At 38.0% G+C, this 26,170-nt stretch overlaps 1 protein-coding gene across 3 annotated transcripts in view; it reads right to left on the minus strand.

Annotated features, from left to right (window-relative positions):
• The window catches only part of negr1 (neuronal growth regulator 1), a 137,772-nt gene that overhangs the window by 54,289 nt on the left and 57,313 nt on the right, over positions 1-26,170 (minus strand). For all 3 annotated transcript variants that reach the window (XM_044201121.1, XM_044201122.1, XM_044201120.1), the window contains exons 3-4: positions 18,478-18,603; positions 2,135-2,266 (exon numbers count right to left, since the gene is read on the minus strand). In XM_044201121.1, coding sequence (XP_044057056.1) covers positions 2,135-2,266; positions 18,478-18,603 — 258 coding nt within the window. The remainder of the gene's footprint in view (positions 1-2,134; positions 2,267-18,477; positions 18,604-26,170) is intronic.

The raw sequence follows: 26,170 nt of genomic DNA on the forward strand, positions 1-26,170 counted from the left end.
CGTGTAAGGTGCTTGTGAGGCCAGACAAGTCTGACTCTATGGAGCTACATGTTGGCCATAGCTCAAACAGGGTGTCGGAAATTATGAAATATTTATGAATTAAGTGGGAGGGAGCTCTGAGATTTACACTTTGTGGAGACACAGGCTGCCCCATCAGCTCAGCTAAACTAATTACTGCAGACAGTTTTTGAATAAAGACTTGTAAGAAAGACATGGCATAGGTGTCACAGAACTGCAACAGGAGAGATTTCATGTCCATTGGAACTACATTTCAACAATGCCTGATAAAACATGTACACTATCTCCATCTTTAATGATAAGATTTCAAATACATTTAAGAACTACATGCTACTTTGTTTGCTTACCCCTTGTTTTAATGAAATCTTTTTAAAACCCATTGGATTATTTTTAAAATGTATTGTCATAGATCTTGCAACAGGCTGTTTTACTTAGTTCCTGAAAAGAAAGACTTTGGAGATAATAGTTTTTCTATTGACACTGACTCTTAAGAGTCTCACTTCAGTGCATTAACTTAGGATCCTGCTGCTGCTTTTGATAAAAGAATCCAACAAATTGACTATATTTTATATATTATAATCCATAGCATTTCCAAGAAAGGCCTGTGATGTGTTGCAATTAGGCTGGGTGCGATACAGAACCTCAATTTTTCAGTCCAGAAGGCAAAAGTAATGTGTGAGACTTTATAGCCTATACAGTTACCTCTTTTATATGAGAGACATTTTTCAGTTTCTTAAGTGAAGCAACTGAATCACTGCTATACCTAAAGGATTATGTAAAATATCATATTAAAGAGAAATCATAAGCAGTTTTCATAAAACAATTTATAAACCGTTCAAAATTATTAAAGCTGCCTATAAGAGATATCTGGAAAATTTTCCTTTGTGGTATACGTCAATAATAAAGAATGAGTAAGTGGTCAATGACAGGAACAGCTCAGTAGCTCTGTCAGCTTCCGATAACTCTGGGCAGCGGGCAAATACTGCCTTAACACTTGACGAACTACAGCATACTCCCACCCAAAGTATCGCTCCAGTGCTCAAGCTGTGGTGACTTTGTCTGACAGCAAAGGAAAGTCCTCCTAATCAATTCACTCTATTTGGATACTGAACTCACATTCGCCTGCTGTCTCGCTTTAAAACTCTGTGTCTGACTATGACATGACTTATCAATCATTGTGAATATCTCCTTTGTTCTGTAACATAAAGACACTTGTCAAAGCACGTTTCATTCTTGAACCCATGTCTCAGTAGAGCTATAAATGACTAGCCCCTGAAACTCCACTCTGACCCAGCTCATTAGAGCCAGGCATTACACAGAAATAATGGCCACAAGACTTTGTTTTATACCAAACCCAGAATGAAAGCTGTCTTACCATAACACAGAGAGGAGGGAAAAGAGGTAGAAGAATTATTGGACTCAAAGTAAAAAAAAAAAAACTGTATGAAATAAAATAACTCAATTTCTTGAAACTTGAATTAGAATACTTGATGATGACATGATTAGCTTTCAGGATATGACTCAGTAACAGGGCCAGGAGGAGCCTTTTTTCTCTCACCCCCCATCTCTGTGGCCGACTGCCTGATAAGTTTTGCCAAAAGTGAGATTTAGCACAGGGCATCTATGCACAATCCTCCATGAATAACAGTGAAGTAAAGGAGCACTTTAAAAAAGAGAGGGAATGGCAATAATTGTCAAGCACCCATTACTGCTCATACTTACGAGTGGTGATTTCCATGTGACCACGACCAGCTAAAGCCCAGTATCATTCATTAATGCTCTGGCTCCTCATTACTGTCTTCTCACATTTTTGAAAGACTCATTACCTGCATAATGGAATAATGCTTAGAACAGTCAGACCTTTCCTTTGTGTGAATTAATCACCTACATGCACAGACAAAAAGGGAATTCTCACATTAAATATTTAAAAACTTCAAGCTCTAGCTTTCTACTTTTTCAAACTTGAAAACTTCAAACTGAAGGTGTACTTTCTTGAGGTGCACCGTCAGGGACATGCCACTGGTATCATTGAGGACTGCCCCGGTTTCTTTCATATGTCTGCAAGGCCAGTGTGGAAAAAACAGGGAAGCAAGGAAGAAGAAAGAGATGTACTTACAGTTGACTGTGACTTTTACTGTTTTGGTGTCAGGAGAGGCAATGTCATTTAAAGCGCTGCATTCGTAGTCTCCAGCCTGGTCCCTTGTGATGCCGGTGATGTTAAGATATTCGCCACTGTCATGCTTCTTGGCTAGAAATAGAAAAATGCAGGCAAAGTACTTACACTGTATCTACAAAGAATACAAACACAGCATACACACACATTCAGTATATACACAGAGAGAGAGAGAGAGAGAGAGAGAGAGAGAGAGAGAGAGAGAGAGAGAGAGAGAGAGAGCTATAGGCTTTCTGTAGCCTATGGCTACCGTGTGCAAAATAAATAAAGAAATAAAAATTTAAATATATATATATATATATATATATATATATATATATATATATATATATATATATATATATATATATATGCCTAGGCTTTCTGTAACCTATGGCTACCATGTGGTAGCATTGTACTGAACTCCTGATTACCTTCCATGCATCCTAAAATAGCAGCGGATTAGCAGTGCATCGATCCATTTATATTGATTTGGTGGCAGGAAATTAAATAATGGTGTATTCCCAGTCATCCACTCATCATTTGCTCAACTCCACACCTTGCAGTCAGAGCTACTTCCTGGAAGACAGACAAATCCGATGGTTCAATGCACATGTCAGTGCTTTATAGTTAGCTAACGGAGCCAAAGGCAGTAGCAGCAAAGCACCATGACTGACATATTAGCAGGGGCGTAGTGCACCTAAAAAGCTGGAGGGAGCACAAATCCACACAAACATGTCCACTCCAATCAACAAAGAAACATTAACATAATGTATATTACCATAGTTAGCGGTGACAGATGATAGATCTTTTGTAAATGTGTTGCTAGCAAGAACTGAAAGCATAACTGGAAAGAAGCAATAATAACATACAGTATTGTGTCAAGTATAATTCAGTGAGAATAATCAGGACAAAATATATAAGTGAAGTGAATTCAAGAAAATCATACATAATAGTATGAAACAAGCTATATGTATACATTACCTTGGGCTGTGAGAAATTATCACAGGCATTTTTTTTGCTATTTTACTGACATTTTATGCACAAAACAATGAATCGATTTTTCAGTATTTAGAGTAATTGTTAGTTGCAGCCCTATTTTACATTTTAAACCTACTACAAAATAAAATGATTCAGCCCTGAGTGGCATTTTGTTATCTGTTAAATTTAAGTCCAAGTCTTGGTAATGACAGCCAATAAGCCACCTGCAGATGATCACTAATATTAAGCATCGGAATTCATCATTGATATCTTAATTATCATACATAATTTAGAATATCTTGGTTTAGATGGATATATGGATATATGGATATATGGATAGATAGATAGATAGATAGATAGATAGATAGATAGATAGATAGATAGATAGATAGATAGATAGATAGATAGATAGATAGATAGATAGATAGATAGATAGATAGATTTATATGAAATTGGGAATACTAACAATGAAACCAATATGACTGGGTGTGGTTATATAATAAATGGTTATAGGGTCTCAGCAGGCGGCACTGTGTATGTGTATTAAAGAGACTGTGGCAGATTCTCCCATGACCAGAATTAATTTCCAACCCAGTGGTGCTCAGTGTGAAATCTATTTTTATGCAACTTTTCAGGGTGGTAATGGTGGTATGGGATGGAAGATGTGTGGATGCGTTTGCAAGACATGGGGATCAAAGACAGTACACAATCAAGAAAAACTGAGCTCAAGATACTGTTCAGAAAGCCACAGAGACCTGACACTGACTCAGCAATTTCTCATAAAAGAGGAGCCAGTATCAAGACAATCCATGCTTCAGGAGTGGAAATAATGCCATTCTGTGCTGCCACTCTCACCTACAAGTGAGCTGAATACTTATATAATGCCACTTCCTTATTCTGCAACCCTAGTGGCTTTTTATCTGTTAGCTACTGTGTCAAAAAACTTGAAACTGAAGGCATTGTCGATAATGAGCTTTTCTGTCTCTTCTCACACTGTTGTGGTGGCAACAATGGAGTCCAAGACTCTTGGCAAAGATATTGGTAGCTGCACAAACAACGGCAAAGGAAAGAAAAATGTTTGAAAAACTGATCCATAAACAAGCACCGGATGTGTCTGAAAAACAGAACCGCTAATATGCCAAGAGAGCACAGGGACGGAGACATAACACAAAGGGCTCTATTTTTGTGGCGGTGCATGGCTCATGGCTGGGCTTTGCACCAGTGAAGAAGCATCTTTTTCATTGGGTGCACACAGTTTTTTTTTTTTTAAACTTAATCCCACTGATGTGGGAGGGGATGTGCAGTACAGCGATCAAACGGTGCAGTGCAAGTTTGGTGTCAAAAATAACAGGGATTTGTGCAGACTAGGTTAACATGGTGAAATTCATTCTCTTCCTTGTACCTATACCAAAGTGATATGTACATAAACAGATATACCTAAGCTTTTTGTGAATAATATGAGGAGACATTTGACATATATTTTACTTATTTTATCTATTTTACTTTAAGTAAGAGAGCACTAGACTGAGAGATATAGCATGTTACTGTCAGCTGCAATGTCGGGGATCTCTACAAGGGAACAGGCATCAAGCTATCAAGTACAAGGGACAGTTTTTCAGCAAACATTAATACGCTGAAATTAAATTTAACTTAAAACAGTTTGGCTGATGTGTGAATTGTTCTTGCCGTGGCTTCAGTGCAAGTCCTTGCCTGTGCAGTAGCCCTGCTGAGACTTATAGCCTGAGTAATATATCTATAATTTATGACAGATGCAGAGGGATGGGATATTATCTGTTTCACTGAATAAGTAGGTCTCCTGCTATGCTAGGCTACAGCCAAAGCTAGCACCTCTAGTCCTGATAAAAGACATCACATCTTCCTAAAAACTGTGCAAAAGAACACTGAAACAAGAGCTTTTAAAGAAGAATAGACAAAGAAGTATGTGTTTATCTTACCGGCCAGCTGTCTTTCTCGCAAAACAATCCTGCTTAGAAAATAATACTATTTGAAAAGAATGTAATCTCATTGTCATTTGTGTTTGTGAGAAGGAAATTCTCTCTTTTGGTTAAGTAATACTGTGGAATTAAATGTGTGTTTTAAATAAAGAGACACCGTATTGTTTGATTAAAATTAAATTATTTTATTTATCATCTGTTATTTATCTGTTGATTAGACCTCATTTCAACACCAAGCTCTATCCATATTATGACCTCTTCAAAAGCCTTGTGAACGACACTGAGCGAGGCACAGCATCGGTTTGCTCTCCACATGGTATTGATAATTAATGTAATTTTCATTGACATTTAAATTGGCCTTGCATTTACATCTCAACAGTAGACATCGGAAACATACTTGAATGTTATGATGTAGGAAAATGGGAGTAAAGTTCAGATTGCATCGAGGCGGGGCAAATCATTTTGGTTCGCTTTTTGTCGCATTTATCTCTTTAATGGATGAAATCAAGCATTAATTGGCCATGACTGATGCCAGCGATACTACACTAATGATTCCCCCAAATATCCAACTGTTTCATAGCTGTGCTTTGCACCTGTTGCCACACAATTACCAAAATTCATTCTCCTGCCCATCTGTACCAAGTGCCACTGACTTTCGTAATGCACCACTGATTCATAGGAGAGCATGTCCACTGCACATGACCAAGCTAAAATCAGATATATTAATTTTAATGAATGTCTACATATTGCAAACACAGATTTTACCATTAGTGGTTGCAATATGTCTAGCTTGTTTGCTGCATATAATGATCAGTGCTACAAATCACAGAACCTACACAGCAGGGTTATGTCTATTGTTTTTACTTTTATGGTGAAGCACTTTGTGATGTCTGCTCTAGAAAGATGCTTTATAAATGAACTTTATTTACCTACTCATGGATTATAAAGGAACTACAGACTTTCACAGGACTTTATGTCTCAGTGCCCTGTGCAGATTTGTCCCTCCACACGCCAAGTAGTAACCTAACATGGTTGACCTATATACTGCACTTAATGCACAGCTCCATTGTATGCCATTGTAATGAGGAATTATGATACGTGTCGGAACGTGGAAATCCACTGTGTGCACTTATGTCTTTTACTAGGGCAATGAAATCAAAAGCACTGACCCATGAGGCCAAGTATGCTTCCAATACCATTTACCAAATGGCTGAATCAAATGCAGTGGTTTCCACAGGAATGCACAGAAACGTTTTTGTCACATCCTGGGAAACACAATCAATCACTTATTTGCCACTGGGGGAAGTTGGTTGCACAGGGCACGTTGGAGCAATCAGTGTCCAAAACAATAAATGTTAAATAAAAATGAAAACTTATATATGAAATATATGAGTCATGTTCTATGACATGGTGGTGTGGCATGGTATGATCCGAACAGAGAAAGGCTTTCTTCCCTTCTGCCTAACAGTGTTGCACAGCTCCTTGGTACACAAATATTTTCAGGAGCTTGACTACGATTCTGAAAAGGCACCGATATTATTTCTAAGCCTTTATTTTTGTACTCAATTTGACCTGAAATCAGGGTGGTGTTTCCACCTGCTCAGGAGAAATGCAAATGCAAAGTTGGCAGAAGTGCACACACAGACCAAAATCACAAACTCCTCTCATGTTGAGAGCAGTTTATCTGATTTTGAGTTTAGTTTTGCACTTCACTTTGATATCGGTTTTTCATATAGTACACATTTAAATAAACATCAGAGTACATTTTTAATGCAGTTTTGACAGAGTCTATGCTGGTTTAATTACTTATTATTCTTACCAATAATTTCATCCATGCCTGCTTGTAGGATGTATGGTCCTTTCCTTTCAGTTAATTGAATACCTCTAGCCATCAGACAACATCTCTAGCGTAAAAGAGCATGGAGTAATTACATTTTTAGTTAAATCTTCTGATATAGCACACAAGTCTGAACTTTTATTTTAAAAGGCAAAAACCCAAAGCAGAAATGTTATTCTTACCAGCAGAACACAACTTCACTCTACTGGACATATCTGTTTCACCTGATACTGCCTGATTCAATTTAGTTGGAAGTTATTTTCTTCAAGGCAGGCGGTCTGATGCCGCCCTGCCTGATGTCCAGTGGTATGGCACCATAGACCAGACAATGTCTTTTAGTCCAAGGAATCATGTCATTTTGACTGAAGTCTGAGACCTAATTACTAAAACTATCAATTTAATTTAATTTCCTTTCAAAACACATTTTTGGTTTTGTGACAACAAGACATAAAATATGTATACTGACTGCAAAGTGAGAAAACATTAGAATACCAACTAATTCTCAAGAACTAATAGAGGAAAATGAAAGTGAGTTCCCCAATGCTATGAACAAGTGTAAATTTCATGATAGGAGAGTAGTTGGAAAATGGTGGAAAACTATGCTTGTTGACCATATGATATAAAACAGCATCCCTGGCTCACTTTTGGTTCCTCCAGCTAACTGGTTTGAAAATGAGAACCCTGCATTTCATTCAATATAAATATAACTGACAAAGTAAGTTATATATCACTGAAAATTGAAGATGCAGAACAGATTAAAGGTACGCTCAAGACTTGGGCGATGAGAATGAATGGGGATCATAATGTCAGTCTATATTTAAGTATAAATCCAGCTGAAACAGCAGGACATTTTAACTGTCTGTGCCTTCATTATGGTAGCTGACAACAAGGATTCAAACCATACAAAATGTGAAGATACACCTTCCTTTTTTACATTTCTAACATGGAAAACACAATCCTCATCAGAACACACACATATTGAGTTAATCTATATGGATTCCTGAAAGCACCTTTTATGTGAAGCACAGGTGTAATTAATAAAATTAACCGTGGCTCTGTTCTTTTGAGGTGTGCCAGTAAGCAATGCCAATAAGCCTGCATACACAACACCAGTACAGAACTGGTATTTCTAAAGAGAGCCATTATTAATGTTAGCAGTCCTTCCTGTGGTTTTCCTGCTAGTACATGTAAAAATGTCTGCTGTGAAAAAGGCCTTTCAGTTTCTTGTACAATTCATACACTATAAATGCAAGGCTCCATGTAACTGGCACAATCATGAGAAACAGGTGTGAGTGATAATGACTCCCACATTCAACAGTACCCTTTAGTGATATCCACTGGTGGCATGCAGGCTTCCAATTAAACTGATGGAGCTAAATATTACACTTTGCATGTGCTCACAAACGTGAAGAGAATTGTGGGGCATTGTGCTGATGATTCAGAATGAAAATACCTTCTAATGACATCTTTGAGATGGTCAAATGTTAGTCAAGCCTCCAAGATTAGTCAAACCGAGTGAAGTACAGTGGAAGATATAAATCATCACTATGATTATATCAATTTTGGCAAGCCCACAAAATGCCACTAAGCATTAACAGACTTTTATTGTGCTCTTATATCCCACATCCCCGTTCTTACTATATACAACAATGTTTTTGATGCACTCTGCTTTTCTCTGCGATGTCTGAGCAAAAGCACGTTCCTCCCTCTGAATGTTTCTGGCTTTGCTCTTAATCACTAAATAAACACATTCATGCATGCAACATGCCTGAATCTGTTTCACAGAAAAAGTCATTTGGAACAGTTCATAATAATAACTGTACAGCTGAAATCACACTGTAAGTTTCTTCATAGCTCATACAACCTATACTGTGGTCCCACTGTTGAGTGGAGTGAGTTTGAAGAGGTAAAATGATTAATTAATTAATTAATTAATTAATTAATTAATTAATTATTATTACAATGTGAGACTGTATAAGTGCACATAAGAAGTAAATCAGAAATAACTTAAGCTACTAGCATCAATGTCAAGCATAAGTAATTCAAGCAGAGCTCATTGCAGGAAGGTACAGTGAGGACTTGTCTTCCCGCTGAGCAATTTTGATTATGATTGGAGAGAAAATGGAGAGATATGGCTTAGTCCCCGTTTCTGTGTCTTTGCTGCCAAATTAATTTTCTCACCACAGACAAATTCTGTTGCTAAGCTGTAATAAAGACATCCAAAAGATGGTCCCCAGTGCACAAAGTTATAATTGAATAAATTCTGTAAGATAAGCAGCAAACAAAAAGTTTTGACAAAACCCAGAATGGAGGCCAAATAAATTGACAATACTACAGTGTTTAGGCTTAGGAAACTCAGGGGGAAAACAAGTTTGCTGGTCAGTGAAAATTATTTCAGAGACATAGGAATACATGTGAGTTTGGAATGATGTGGTTTTAGAGAGATTGTTGTATTGACCCAAAAATATGTATTGTTGACTGATTTCAATTTTTATATAAAAAACTCAACCATTCAGAAATATTATTTGTGGCTGGTGAATATGAGAGTGCTGTTATTCAAATACTGTCCTGCAATACAGCGAAAAAATGAGAGTCTTGAATAACTAATAAGATTTTACATATTGAGTTTGAGTTTATTTAGATTTGATTTATGAAAATATTATGAAATACTGACATTGTAAAAATGAAGCAAACCATAGGAAATTATTTTGTGCCTATATCATCCACATCTAAACTGAAGTACTAAGTGTGGCGTTAATTATGACAACTAAATAACAAATAAATAAATAAATACAAGACGTATTGTGTTGCAAGATTATACTGTAACATTTTTCCTAAACATACTGTATGTGGTCTTACATTTAAACAAATACTTTACACAAATACAGATACTTTGGAAAATAATGGACAAATTTCCATTTGAAAATATCAAATTAGGTTTGCGTCTTTCTTGATAAATGAAATTCAATTTATTATTTTTCATGCAAGATCTAGTTGCATCATCCTGCCCTGGCTGCAAATGGATCGGTTACAGCAGGAAGGATTTGCAAAGGTCATAGAAGCCATTAAATGAGAATCGCATCCTTGATATATGCTTTGAAGAACATTATATGTTGAGTGCTCAACCTTGACACTACAGGAAACAAAAGCATTATGTATCCTGAAAAAATATGAAGAATAAAAGATGGAAGAAAATAACCTCCACTGTTGGTGTAAGTAGTGTAAAACCACCAAGGGACCTAACATGAGTTGTATGTGAGTGCATGCTGGGAGATATTTGAGAGACTGACAAAGGCCCCTCTCACCTGAGGGAGATGTCACTCCAAGCAAATTAAAGAAATCATAGCAAGGTTAATTTCACATTCAGTGCTAATGCTGGTTAAGTCCCGTTGCAGTAAGCAATTTCCCACATTGTGTAGGGGAACTGTGAGTACACTTCCTTCAGGGCTGCAATACACAGATAGGGCAGGCATCACTGAAGAATCCATTATAGCATAGAGCAGCATTTTCTACATCAATTTATCCTTTTAACTCCCGAAAATGGAGAACAACCCACGCTGCTACATTGTGTGCTGCTGCCTTCTGGCCCCAACTCAAGGTGTGGGCCAGAACTAGGGGTAGAATCACACACTGTGCAGGGCCTGCCTGAAAAACAGGCTGTTAGTCTGCCTTGATATATAACCCCTACCCTGCTCCCTGGCTGTCAATCTGAGGCCGCTAAAATCCAGAGAGTGGAACAGGGCCAAAGGAGCCTTGAGTCATGTCTGATTGCATGTGTTGTAGAATTACATAGAATTACCTCACTCTTACTTTCTGTGCTGACATATTTAGCCAAATGCACTGTAGGCAGGAAACACAATTTCAGTTGCTGGACCTAGCTCGGCTGAGAAAACGCGTATTATTTGTTTTGGGCATTAGATTTGATGCAAAATATATCTTATGTCAATATTATTGAGACATTAAATTTTTTCCTTAAAAACTGCATGGTATATTTCCAAAATAAGGGGTGGATGAGGAAAGATGTAGTTAATAATAACTAATAAAATAGCTACTGATAGATGAATCCCTCTATCTCAGAGGATTTGAGTTAAAAATATTAATTACTTTTTACTTTACCATTAAATTGGAACATATTGTAGTATGTAACTACTGAACAAAAAGTTGACTCCATACCACAGCTCAACTGCTCTTATTGTTTAATTAACTGTCTTGGCCGCCACAGTGCGTGGAACTGAATCAATCTGTCGAGCTTGACCATTGCATGAATACTTAACACACTGCAATGTGTGAATATAAGAACAGATACTAGAAATTATATTTTACCATTTTTCACTTTTCTGTATTCAGAATGAGTGGCTTTTACAAGATGCGATGAGTTGTAACAAGAATAGAACAAAAAGGAGCCCAAACAAATGTAGATATATCTGTCTAAACATATCTACAAGGTTATTGTTATAGTCATATAATAATTCAATTCAGAAGAATATCATAGAGTTAAAATAAACACTATCACTAACCTTTTACCACCCACTTTTCTGCCCACGGGAAGGAAACACTATAGAACTAGAACTTAAACAGACTGCTAGTCTGCCAGTGAATATATCAGAATTTTTTCACTTGTTGTGGTTATTATAAAAAAGATAATCCAGGAAAGTATACAACTAAAACCTAAGAAATATGGTGTCTCCCTACCTTCAAAGTGGTCTGGCAGCCCAAGAATGTAATAAATCCTTTAGAGTTGCAACGATCAGTTGATTGACAGGAAATTAGTTTCCACAAATATTTTGATAATCGATTATTTGTTTAATTTTTTAAAAGAAATCCTCAAAATCCTCTGGTTTTGTGACAACAACCCTCTCTATGGGTTTTAAACTGATCATCAGACAAAAAAAGAACATTTGAAAATGTCACCTTGGGCGCTGGGCATATGTGATGGGCATTTTATAATATTTTCTGGCATTTTATATACAAAGGACTAATCAATTAATCAAGAAAATAATCAACAGATTAAACGGCTACAGCTATTTAGTGCTTTACCATTGCCCTTTATTCATCCATTCACACATATCCGCACACACTGATGGCAGCGAGCTACCATGCAAAGGCACTTCGACATGTGGAGGAGCTGGGGATCAAACCTGCTCTACCTGCTGCTGTGCCACAGCTGCCCCATTAATCAATAATGAAAATAATTAGTTGTAGTTCTAAAATCCTTGAAAACTTATTAATAATCATAAACGATTACTTTATTTTATTTTAGAGGAACCTCCTTCAAAAGGGGTGTTAAAGAGTAAAAAAAAGTCACTGCCTGGAAAGAGATCATCTATGACTGTCAACTGCCATTAAATGTTTAGTGTGGCAGTAACTCAGTATCATATTTCAGTTAAAAAAGGTCTACTGTTCATCACGTTACAGACACTCCAAAAAAGCGTGTGCCCATTGAGCACCTCTTTAGTTCGGCATACTCTGCTCAACAGTTGAATGAGGAAGTGTTAGACACGACTCCTGCTGTTGATATCTGAAATTTGAAATACAGCGCCTAACTCTTTATCTTTCACCTCCTATCGTGTTTAAAGCATGCTCAAGTGTCAGCCCTTGAACTGCGCATCAGTTCATTGCAAACTATGAGAAAAGGAATCCGGTGGTGAATGAGAGATCCCTGGTGAACAGACCACTAAAAACTTGCTTAGCATCTCTGCAAGAGCTGCCAAATTCCAGAGCAACATAGCAGGCACAACTCAAGGTATGTAGCAGTGATACAAAGTCAAGTTTGAATAATTCATTTCACCGTTCACATAGAAACCGACTGAGCTACTGTCCTTGTGCACTTGCAGCTACCTCTTAGTTCAGGACCAAGCACGTTCTGCTGGATATAGCTTTAAGTAAGCTACAGTACAAATACTGTAGTGAGTTGTCAGTGTAGAGGATGCTGCTGTCTGCTGTTTCCTGGGGGGGATGTTTTGGGGAAGAGATGCCTCATGCACTTAAATGAAAAGGCAAAACAAAACATATAGAGTATGTGGTTGATATATGTACAGTGGCTGCTTGGAAAGAGAGAGACAAATGTGTCCCAGCTGAGTCCTATCACAGGAAACAATCAAATATGTATTCTAGTATTCTAGCCAGCCTTTTCAAAGGTCACACTTCTATCCCATGGATTCAAATCTCAATGGAAAAAGCTTATCAAAGCAATTTTGCCCAGCCATCCACCCAACCTAACGGGACTGAAACAGACTATGTTAAAGGCTATTTCACCCCCCTCCCTATGACCTATGAAAGAGTGATGTAGAACCGCAGCTCAGTACTCCATGAGCAGGCAATACCCTGAAAGGCTGACATGTCACTCAAGCTATTGTAAGCTTTAAAGTAAATAGCAATGTCAAGAGCTAAATTAATAATGACAGAGTGGCTTATAGGAGTATTATCAGTGTATTTCTTCTGATGGCATTTCTTGTTTAAATTCAGCTTTTATTTAACCATACAAGTTGATTGAGAACATGTTTTAATGACAACAAAATCCTGTGGGAGGAGCTGCAGGGTCGGGACTGATCGCATTGATACACACAAACTAGGCAGTTTCCCATTAACTCTTTTCAACTGGTGACTGGGCTGCAGCACTGGAACACTCGGGGTACAATCCTTGCTCAAGGGTAAGGAGAGCATTAAACACCCACTTTGCACATCCAGATTTCACCCGCTGATAAGGGGACTTGAGCGGGCTTTCCAGTCCTTATCGTGCAGCAATCACCCCAAACTCCGGAGGACTTCACTGTCAAGCTAATTTTTCCATGGGCAATTAAACTGTTACACAAAACAGCAATCATTCTTTAAGCACATTAAGCTCCAGCCATATGCTGGCACCATTCATTCTCCTAGTAACATGTCAACAACGATGATCCGTGTTTTACAAGTACTTGCTTCAGTTTGCATCTCTCTAATTGAGGAATATGCATTGACTTCATATGCACACATAGTGGGCCAAATTATCGTCTCAATAAACAGTTTATGGCCACACTTCACTGGATGCACAAAGTTTATTATTAGCTGGCAGTTTGCTGGTTGGCAGGAAGGGGAGAGAAGGAAAAAATGCAAACACAAAACAGTCGGAGTGGGAATAGGAACTTGACAGTCAGTCAGGGCAATTTATCATTCTGTCAAACTTCACTGACTGCTGCAGCAGAACTATCTACAGTGTGAAAAATCCCCACCCCTACCCCCAAATGGCTGAGTGTTGAAGAGAGTAAGGCCAGCAAATAAAACTTGCCATGTAGACATGTTTGTCACTTTACAGCCATTTCACCTGCTTGGCCTTATGTCAATGAAAGTGATTACTCCTACCAAATATAAATAGCCAGAATTATGTGCTGGAGGTGTAACGATACAATCAGGTATAATTGGTAATAGTACGATTCATGATAGAAAACTTTTGGTTTGAATACACTCACAATATAATACGACTGAAAATAAGCGACACAATGGGGCATTGGTTAGCGCTGTCACCTCACAGCAAAAGGGTTCTGAATACGCACCCACTCGGCCGGCTGGGGCCCGGGGCAAGTGGCCTTTCTATGTGGAGTTTGCATGTTCTCGACATGCCTGCAAGGGCCTCCGGCTTCCTCCCACAGTCAAAAGACATTCAGGTTAGGTTAATTGGCAGTCTAAATTGCCCATAGGTGAGTGTGAATGGTTGTTTGTCTCTATGTGTCAGCCCTGGGATTGGCTCCAGCCCCCCCTATAAGGTTAGAGATAATGGATGAAAATAAACTATTAAAGTTGAAAATGTGTTATCCTATTCTTAATACTATAGTTTTTTTTATATATTGTGTTTCTCTTTTAAATTGGTAACTAAATCACCTTGTTTTACAAGTCCTATGCGGTGCCTGAAAGAGCGCAACACACTGTGACTTTAGAAAATACAGCACATGCAAACAGACAAAGCACAAGCAGATGGAAAAAACATCTTCACCACTTTGACAACACATAGGAAGCATTTAAAATAAAAATTCAGCAAATAGATAAAACACAAGCAAGGTAAGAAACACATTTGCCAATTTGACAACACTCAATCATTGATGAGTGGTCTGTTTTTAGTTTCCCCTGGGAATTTCTGTGGTGTTCGACTTGCAGAATTTGTGTATTTGCTCGTGTTTTCTGTATTAACAGCATATTTATGGCTTTATGGCATGCAGGCCTATGTGCAGAAAATTGCAGACATTGGCAAAGTTTCAGGTTGATCTCCATAAAACCAACACTCTCCAAACTTTAGTTGGCCACAAACACCACTTTCCAAACCCAATGTGGTGAATGACATAACTGTTTTAGCACTGATACTGTATATCAAAGTCTTTTTTCCAAAATCAGTAAAAACAAAATACATTTTAATTAGATTTTATAGCTTTCTTAAGAAGTATGACTGTATTTACTCCCTGCAATTAATGACCTATTGGCATTTTTTAAATCCTGAAGATACATTTACTTTTTTTTTTTTTGGTGTGTGTTAATGGTAGTTCAAGTAGTTCAGTTGGTGATTGCAGGTCTGCTTTTCTCTGATGGGTCATAATTGAGATAAATATTTCCATATGCTGTGACTGCACATTCAGGTTGCCTATGCAATGGTTGAAGCAGACTGTTTTGCATATCCAACAGATTTAATGGAATTCCATCGATAGGTAATTAGCCTATTACAACCTTTCAGTTGTACCACGTCCTTTGGACAAATCGCCCCTTACTACAATAACCGACTCCAGGTTCCATGGCAAATGGCTTCTTTTCTGATGTGCTGGGAGACAGCCTGTGATTACATTTAGTCCCAGGCCCTTTCATTTGACCAGCATATCATTTCTTCCCTGGCATACTTCAAAGTGTGGACACTTCAAAGTAGAATGAGTGACTGCCACTCGGACTCTGAGGATGGCTCTTTTGATCATCTTCTGAAAACTCCCCTAACGCAATCAGGGCAAGCACCAGAGAGGAGGATTTGACAGCCATAAGATAAATGCAGTCATCCTCACAGCTATCAGATAAGCACAGCATGCTCTAATCCATTAATATGAAAATGAGGGAGGACTAGAAGTAGCTGGGTGGGGGCTTTACAACAGTTAAATGCTTTGGAATGAGTTTTCAAAGGGAGGATTCAGTATTCAAAGCACTTAATGATGTATGTGTGCCCTGACTAGCAGCCACCTAAATAAATTATAATGATAATAATAAAGATATTCTTCGTTAATGTACCTTAAATCGGAGGTCTCCCTGCAGTGCTGAGAGCTGAATTTTTTATACTAGAAATCCTAAATAATCATCAACATGTTTGAATTTGTGGCAGAATGTGCTCTCATAAGACATTAACTACCGCCTCGAGCAAGTAACAAAATCCATGGCTTAGAGTATCTTTTGTTGTTGGTTAACTGTTTGAGTCTCATTTGGAAGTGGAAAAGTAGCGACATTTTAGGAGATGTTTAATTTTTGAATACTGATACTTAAAACCTACAGCATATGGATCATTTTTACAGGACAGATATATTCTATTTTTAAAGGGGATATCTTTTTCTTCTGCTGATTTCCTGCAGTTGAGATCACAACCTCTGACAGCTGCCAATAGGGCTGAAACGATTCCTTGAGTAACTCAAGTAACTTGATTACTAAATATTGATTCAAATTATTTGCATCGAAGCTTCGTTTATTCCATATAACTTTATACAGCGCACTGTGTTTCGGATGGATGATTATTACTATCGCACAATGTGCTTACGCTGTGTGTGATCAGAGACGGTTCAGAGCGTCTTTGGTGTGATTTGACAGCGCAGATTACAAAGAGGAGGAAGAGAGAGAAAATAGCGAGGGGCGCAGAGAAGAAACAGGCCAGAGAAAGCAACTCTTGTCCATGAAAACACTGTACAGTGTGTCTATTGTAAAACTGAACTAGCCTACCCAAAGTAGCATGACATCTATACTTCAGCATCTCAGCAGAAAGCATAACATTACAGTCTATGCATCCAGTCCACAGAGCAGACCCAACACAAGGTATATAAAGGCTAATAAAGTATGTAGGCTACGTTAATTATGGCTATATGTAATGGCTAGTTAACAATATAAATCAATGTGGTGGCTAGTTATGATGTCCCTAAGTTAGCTAGATTTTGTTCAAGATATTAACCACAGAAAATAAAATGCTGCAGTCAATTTTTGAAAGCCTGAGCTTCATTCATGTTATTTATTATTATGATAGTCACAGTTCCTGTCCACTCGTTTTTGCCTCCTACAAATGCCACAAAGAAGACAGCAAAGGTTTACGTTATGCCTGAGCTGTAGTTAGGTTGAAACTTTTGTTTGTTTTTGCATTTCAGATTTTTTTTCTTTAAATCCCAGAATGTAATATGGCACCTAAATACACTAAATAGTTTTGACAGATAATATTATTGTATGCAATTTAAGCAATAAAAATGTAGATTTTTCTAAAAAGGTAACCATTTGGTTGTTCATTTTAAGAGACCTGTCTTATTTTCTCTTTTGCTTATTTACTATTGCTCTTCAATAAAGAAAAAGTATTTCTTATCTGATTACTCGATTAATAGATGGAATAATCGGTAGAATACTTGATTACTAAAATAATCGATAGCTGCAGCCCTAGCTGCCACTGATTAAAGTTGGGAGACCACAGAGTTCATAAGGTTTTTCCTTTTTTATTTGGTAATTTTTAATTGATGACTTTTTTTTTCTAAATAAATTTTTTAAGAAACTGCATATGGATTTGTTAAATAACCTGTGGAGCAATGATTCAGGTAACATAGGCTACTCATGAAATTACTTACTGAACTTCGGTTTAAGTTCATTGCTCACAAGTTGGTCCATATCATCTTTATGCAACTGTGTTGAAAAATATGTTTGGCCAGGGTTTTTTTCTTTATATGGTCAACCTGTAGCAGAATGTGGTTGCATTAGCTAGACATGCCTCATTATGCGGGATGGACCAGTCTATTGATGAATCTAAACTATTAGTTAATTGTAAAGCTAGATCTAGACATCCCCAAAGTTAAGCTGAGGTTGAGTGGGGATATATGCTATTTTTAGGCATGTAAACAAGTAATTCCTTTATTTACCATTGTATCTCTCCAAGTGTTTAGTGCTAAGGTGAGACTGTTAGTCAGTGGTTAGAAACTATTTTATAACTGATTCACAGAAAAACAATAAATTAGCCATTGCTTCTGCCCTTAAATACACGGCGCTAGATGGAAACGTTGCAGGAGCTCAAGTGTACGCATTCTCTCCATGATACTGTATGTTCACTTGAATATATTATTATATGTATCCATTCCCCCTCATGAATCCATCCAACCTCATCCATCTCTTGCTGCATCCCTTCCCCCTTCAATCTCTTTATCTGCAACATTACTACCAGTTTCTCTTGTCTATCACCTATTGATCCTGTCCATGCTTCTTCATTTCCTCTCTCTATTCATCCATCCCTCCGTCCATCCATCCATTTCTCCATCCACCCATTCATTAGCATGGGTATGTGAGAGGTTAAGTGAACTCACCTAATGGGGTTATGTGTCTCCAGGAAATGGTTGGCTCAGGTTTCCCACTGGCTGTACAGATGAGCGACACATTGCTGCCTTCGTTTACCGTGATGTCAGAGGAAATGTCATATATCTTGGGAGGAACTAGAAAAAAAGAAGTAAAGAAAATACAGAAACAAGATTAGCATTTCAAATCTGCAACCTCTGGTTCAACCACCAATATTGTCTATATGTAATATTACATTGGATAGTAAAGGAAGGTATAGTTGGTATCTTAACAGTGAGAACAGGCCTGAGTTCTAGTTTTGAGCAACGGATATACATACATAGATGACCCTTCACTTTAAATGTTCTCTGTAGGGGGAAGGATTTGATTTTCCTCAAGTTGCCAATCACTAGTTTCCAGCCGCTCTGATGACATTTTCTGTCAACACTTAAACTGCTGCAATGCACAGTTAGTGCAAATTAAGCACGTTTACGAAGAAGACAATTGGTTTGTTAAAAATCAACAAAACAAACAGGTGTCTTAAAACTGGAAAAAAAATAGGCATGGTCTTTGTTTTTCTAGGGACTTAGAAGGCCTACTGCTATGGCATGGATACTAAAAAACATGCTGGTTAGGCTGACAAGCTAACTAGCTAAATTAGCAAACTTATCAGCAATACAGTCCTGCCTCCACCCTGAGTCCAATATTTCCTTATGTTTTTCTCATAAGGCACAAACACTTAACTTGAGATTAGTCATGATAATATGAGGAAAAATAGAATGATTTGACTTAAGTAGGACTTTATTGGTTGCTAACATGTTAGCCAACGTAGCTTGCTAGCAAATGTTGGCCAGCCACTAAAGCCAGGCATGTAAAGTAAGTTAAGTAGTCTGTGTCTGCTTACAGTGCATGATAAACTCACCTCTCTTTTAAAACAATGAGATCATCATGGGCATGAGTAATTTGTGTTTATTTTATAGTTAGACACAATTAAATATATCATGAGCAGTGATTAAGCTGCTGACCGCAACTATGTTTAATATTTCATGTCAGAGCTTGGCACAGTCAGTCAGTCCCACCCACAAAGGCTTCGACTGGCTCAGTTGTTTCTCAAACAGCTATTCACAAGAACAAAACCAGACTTTTTTGAATCACTCAACAAAAATTGAGATGTGGGCAGTGATTCATAGCTCTGAAACCAGGCTACACTTTAGGTGGTTTGGAAGCTGTGTATAATAAATCCAAGTAAGTCCCTAAAAAGCATATTTTTGAGAGAGAAAAAAAGAAGTTCTTTTCTATTGAGGGCAGCTCATCAACAGTCCCTGCTGGACATCACTTCACCATCATAATTTACAAGTTTCTGGGCACTTAAATCCTCTTGGAGCTTTGATGTTAAAAGCTTCGGTATTTAGGTTGCTCAAAACACACACAGACACACATGCAGCCACCCACAAAGGCATTTAAACACAGTCAACTAAGCACACACGCAGGCACATGGGCGCGGGCGCACGCACACACACACACACACACACACACACACACACAGGCTTATAAGACACTATTTTAATCGGCAAGATTTGAATCTCTGAGGGAGCTTTTCTGCAGTGGACTGTGCTATATGTACAGTAATGGCTTCTCAGTCGTCTGGGGCTTCAAACTATTCTACACTCTGATCCCTCCTGATGCCTGCTAAAAAACTAACAAAAGAAAAGTTGATTCAACAATTTTCCGAGTTCCTCTAGACCCACCAACACTTTTTGGAATCACATGGTCTCTTTTGTCATTTAACTTTATCCAGTTTAGCTGTGGCCACCCTCACTTGTTCCTCTTCACTCTATTATGAGCAACAATACAGAGGATGTTGCTAAGAACATACAGTATGAATAATGACAATATCAACCATATGTTTAATTAACTTTAATTAATTAGATTTACCTTACTACTTTTGGCTTCCCTCCTCAAATATTGTATAATCGAGTAAAAGAAAAGTAAAAAAACCAAACAAAACAAGCCAAAATATTTTTTTTCTGTACTGCGGTCTGGACCCTGTTATATGCACCACTATAAAACTGTGAATCGATCATCTATCATCAACATTACATCCATAAAACTGTGCTATAACTGGAATATACTTAATGTATGTGCACTAATTGTATATTAAGGGCAAATAGCCTACAGTCTGATACAGGATGGTGCATCATAAAAAGCATTAATCAATCATATAACTGGGACCTCTATGGCTCAAGGAAAAAACACATCTCTGATTCACAAATGGTACCACCCCAGTCTCAACTGACCCAGCCTCACACAGGCACAACCCTCAATAATATGAGGGACTGCCCAGAAAAACATTCTCATCACAACAGATTTCTGTTTTGTGGGGGGGATAGGCGTCATTTTTGATCAACAGATCTGGATCTAAATGAGATGAAAGTGGCGGACCTTCAGCGGAAGAGGACTGGAGGCGATGTTGAATCTAGGTTATTGCTTGTCGGACTCCTGTGTTTACTTGCTGTAGGACCCCACTGTTGACACATCTCCTCAGTGTCTGATAGCACAAAATTGAAAATGTTGGGGTTGTCTACTGATCCTATCTCTCTTTGGCAGGGACTGAGAGGTCTTCAAAGGTTCAGATTAAGAGCCCTCAGTTTTTCAGAGCCACTATGGCTGAGTTGCTTTACTGTATAATACTATTTACTCCATCAGAGAATAACAACCAAATCCGTAAAACTGAAAAACAGTTATTATTCAATTCTCAATTGTTATCAATAGATAGCAGTCAAACTTTAGACAATAAGATGTGGCAAACTTGTATCGTTTATGCAATGGGGATGTCTGTCAAGAACTAACTGAAGTCATTTATTCACCAGACAATATCCCATGCTGTTCCATGTCTTTAAAAACTATTGTCGTTAGACTCCATCAAACCGTTCAGACCTGTGGCATGAGTTGAATGTATGTGAACTCATACAGATATTTACTTTCTGCAACTTTATTTGAGTCACCACAAATGTATTTCTAAGTTTAAATTATGTCAAGTTTAAGGAATTCCAACAATAAAACAAAAAATCTAGTGTCAATTGCATGTTAACAACATTTTGCTAAAGTTATCACAATACAAGCTTTTGCGGGTAGGCTATACTACAATATATGGTTATGGTGCAAAATGATGACGATTCACATGTGTCCTAAATCTGAATGTACTGCTATCTGTTAAGTATGAAGAACTTACTATTATCTGGAGAATAGTGAATGAGTTATAGAGGGACTTTGGACACAGCTAATGCATAAACAAAATATGATTCTGCCATCTGTTGTTTCTTATTAAAAAAAAGCATCCTAAACAAGATCTTATATAACTTGGGGTCTCGTTGCTACGTTACAGTGCTGAGACATTGCAAGCACTTTTGCTGAGGGGCCACAGGAAGGACACTTGATATAGAGGGCTGAAGGGGGTTTCCATTTGGCAAATAGAAACTTAAATCTATTTGAAATTCCACACCCACTAATGAGAAAAACAAGTTACCAAGTGGCTGCAAACGTTAAAGTGTTTATGTCTACTTATCAGTGTTGGCTCTTCATGGTGAAACTGATTTACTGGGTCATTTCAGACTGAATTATAATTGTTGATGTCACACACTAATTATTCATATGAATGTGTGTATGTGTGTTTGAGTGGCGGTGTGAACAGCATTGTTCAGTTCAATTAAAATACATCAACAGTGGCAATGTTAAAAGTCAACACAGCGGAAAGGACACAATCTTTACCTTAAGGTAGCTCAACCATTATCTTACTTGACGGCATTAAAGCTGTTTCACACCATTCTGATGCAAAAACTATGAAAAATTTGCATGAATTACACATATGATGCTTGTCAATTTAAAAGATAATTTTGTTTGTCAAGAAAGTCACACTTTGCCGTAAAACTGTTGAAGTATAAAACTCTAAAAATACATACTTAGAAAGCCTACACGCCCAATCGCACAAGTGGCGTCATGACTTTCTCTCTCCATAAGCAGCCAGAGCCGCTGAAGCTACGATGCCTGTGTGTTTCGTATTACCGTACATATTTTTTCCAAAATAAGGTCCCACGAGGGACACTGGAAGGGGAGGGACTTTGCCGCTCTACAGAACACAATGCACCTGGATTGGATGTAAGGAGCAGAGTCTACAGGTGGTGTCAGCAATGACAATGTTCCTCTTTGAGCTAAAATGATACCATGAATTCTTTAGGCAGTATATCTGAATGTCAGTGGCAGTTTAAGGTCTTTGTTCTAGTCCCACACTTAAGAAGGCAACACAGTAAATACCTTGACCCAATCGATGTTTGGCAACGTTTCATCGATTTTTTTATTTGAATTATTGGCAGACTATAGTATAACACAGTGGGATAAGTACTAACGGCTCACTCTGTGTTTATGCTAAGTGTTTAAGGTAATCAGCTTTTACCACAACGTACAAGGATCTTTGCGGTAAAAACATTGCAATGCTGTTACACTGACACCTAGTTAAGCAATGTGATAAGGACCTAGAACTAGAGACAAGTAATCAGTGTGCTTACAAAGTATGGACTGAGTATTGATTTATTCAAAAACTTTCTTAAAGGAATAATTCCACATCCAGGCAGATATGTTTATTCGCTTTCTGATGGAGATTTAGATGAGAACGTCAATACCACTCCCATATCTGTCAATTAAATATGAAGATACAGCTAGCAGCCGTTCATCTTAGCTTAGCATAAAGACTGGAATCAGGGGTAAACTAAAACTCACTAATAACAACTACACATTATATCCAAAAAATAATCTATATATCTTAAAAAATGTCCAGAAATTCCTCAGGTGGAGCATTTTGCCGAACTGGTGGTTACTGTTTCCAAGTTTAGGCAACTAACCTACTTGGTTAATGTAGGAGTAACAATGTGGTCATGGCAAATCTATTAAAGTTATGGTATGGTTAAGTTAAAGTGACTAAAAGCGACTACTTAGTTAGAGTATGGTGGAGAAAGATTGTGGTCACGTCTGAGGGGCAAATTATTCACATGGATGTTCCTCCCTGCTGTGAAAAGCCTTTTAGACGTTGTTGTGGGAATCCTCGCTAGCAAATTTCTTGGTTGACACATTACCTTGAAAGCCTGCAAAGTCCATTACTATCATTTGTTTCCTAGGCTGCTTCTCTCTGAGTGCCCTATATTATCCCTTTTATACCTCCTCCACCTCTTGAAACATCAGAGACTACTGGGCTGCCCCTTCAACAACAGAACATTATAACCCATCCCTCAATACCTACACACAGGTTGTTGTTTTCTTTACGTGCTAATTCAGTAATGATGCTATGATTGTTGTGTTTGCCCATTTCACTCTAATTTCCCCTTCTCCTGCCCTGCAGGAGGTGCTGCGAGTGAGCTGCCACAGCTGATCTGGGCGGCGTCATCTCCCTCCTGGCAGACGCCTCGGGTGAATAAATAAGCCTCTAATGACGCCACCTTGAATTACGGAAATGCTTACAGCTGCACTATAAAAATGCAGGGGTTTTCTTCTGGAGCTGCAAAGTGGGATGCACACAACTGGGGTTTTTTTTATAAATTCTGACAGGCCTCTCCAGGATGACTTCTGCTACCAAATTGCAGGACCCTATTACTGGCTAAACCTACTGCCATCCAGCTTTCCAATTAGAGCACAGAGGGGAAGCCCGGCCACTTGTTGTAATGGACGGCAGTATGGGCGCTCTGGAGGTAGAGCTGAGAGGGAGGGAGAGGGAGAGAGAAAAAGAGAGAAATTCCTGCTACATTCAGCTATTCCATTCTGTAATTCACATCCTTCATTTGTCCACCATCATCCTACACACACCGCAGAAATGATCTGAGGTGCTGTGACTGCCCCGAGCATATTTCCTGTCCAAACACAATACGATGTAATGGTCTTATTAAAACGCAGATGCTTACTGATCTGAAGACAGATCTTCCTTAATCAACGACATGCAGCACTTGAAATTGGATTAGGGACAGATTTCAGTTTTACTTTTCAGCTTTGCTTGACAGAGTGGAGAAATTCTGAGGAGAACTTATACCTCCATGCAGTTCTAAAATTACTTACTCCAAAGCTTCCTCAAACTGCAGGCTGTTAGAGATGACATTGATTCTGATGGATTATAATATACCTGTAAAATATACCTGTGTTTGTAGGGCGTAATATACACCTCAGTAATGAGACAGTTCCCACACAGCTATTCCTAAAGGTTTTCAATTCCCTTTCCTCACTGCAGGCAGCAAAAAATAACCAACTTCCAGTCCGTTAATTAGATGTCAGACACGGAAACTAAACATAAACAGTGACAGATTATATTACTCAAAGGGATTACCTCCATTTGCAGTGTCATAAAGCAGGCACAGATCATTTGAAGTACTTAACTTTGGGAAAAGTTCATCCTAGTAGAAAGAGAAGTCTGTAATTATGGGCTAGGTTATTTCACTGCTCGTGATAAAACCTTTGGCCTTCCAATTTAGCAATTTGTATTTTTTACTGTAAAGATGGCTGACTTTGTCTGTCACACCATCATTTCATGGAAGTCAGACAGTTGACTTATAATGTACTGTACAAAACATCTTCAGAAATATGTGTAATACTGAGGGAAAAAGGTAGACTTTTTGGGATATAAAATGTACTCCAGGGACACTGCCAGCATATGTGTTTGTGTCCTATGTGCATGGGCGCATGCTCATGTGCGTGTAGTGTATGCTTTCAAACCATTAACATACAATACGTGACTCAGAGCCCATGAACTTTGAAAGTCACTCTAGCTCTACCTCCAATATCACCTGCTGCTCTCTCATAGTGTTATTAAACATATCAATCTCAATCATTTTCAACGGAAAAACACACACACCCATACGCCAATAATAAAAAGCAATAAAAATGCTCAGAAAAAAAGGGATATTTTCTTTTTCTTTCCATTTATTTGAGGCCAGCAGCAATAGAGGAGGTGGACTAAGTGCTGGAATGGCAGGGCCAAGACATAAAACCTCATCAGCCCTTATTGCTTGTCTGTTTTTGGCATCTCTTCATATTCTAAGATCTCCTTGTGGCTTAGAAGTTGGATAGGTTAATAAGGAATTGAGATGTGAGGAGTTGTAGCAGACAGCAAATGGCTAAAGACACAAATAGATTCCCAGCAAGTGCACATTAGCTGATGAACATTATTCCATAATGGTATCATTACATATGATGAATCTAGTGATTTACCCTATTAATGTACTGCAGGAATTCGCCTGAGGGTCCAATGATAGTGTGTGATAGTGTGGGAACAGTACAGTATGATGATATACTGTATGTCAGCAGCTGCACAACTGCAACAGATCAGAGAGTGGTGTTTTTGATAACATTTTTTGTCTAATATAGTGCAAGTGCAAGTTATATTTTTCTCAAAATTTATTTCAGTGGCCCACTTTTTTGTCTTTAAGGCAGCATTCCTGTATCTGACTGAAACAGAAAAGACCCTAATACTGTGGTAACAATAATGTACTGATGAGGTGAAAACATGGACGTTGCCACAGTCTATAGTGAAAAAGTTTTCACCATGTCAAAGTTCTTGGTTAAAAAGTGTGTAGGTTTAGGTTTTTTCAGTGTTATATGTGTATATATTGGTCACACTCATTATCTGTAAGTAATTACAGTATATTAATATGACGATAAACAATATAAAGGATAATATTTTTCACTTTTGAC

This window comes from Siniperca chuatsi, linkage group LG6 (genome assembly GCF_020085105.1).
Source record: "Siniperca chuatsi isolate FFG_IHB_CAS linkage group LG6, ASM2008510v1, whole genome shotgun sequence".
Taxonomy (NCBI): Eukaryota; Metazoa; Chordata; class Actinopteri; order Centrarchiformes; family Sinipercidae; genus Siniperca; species Siniperca chuatsi.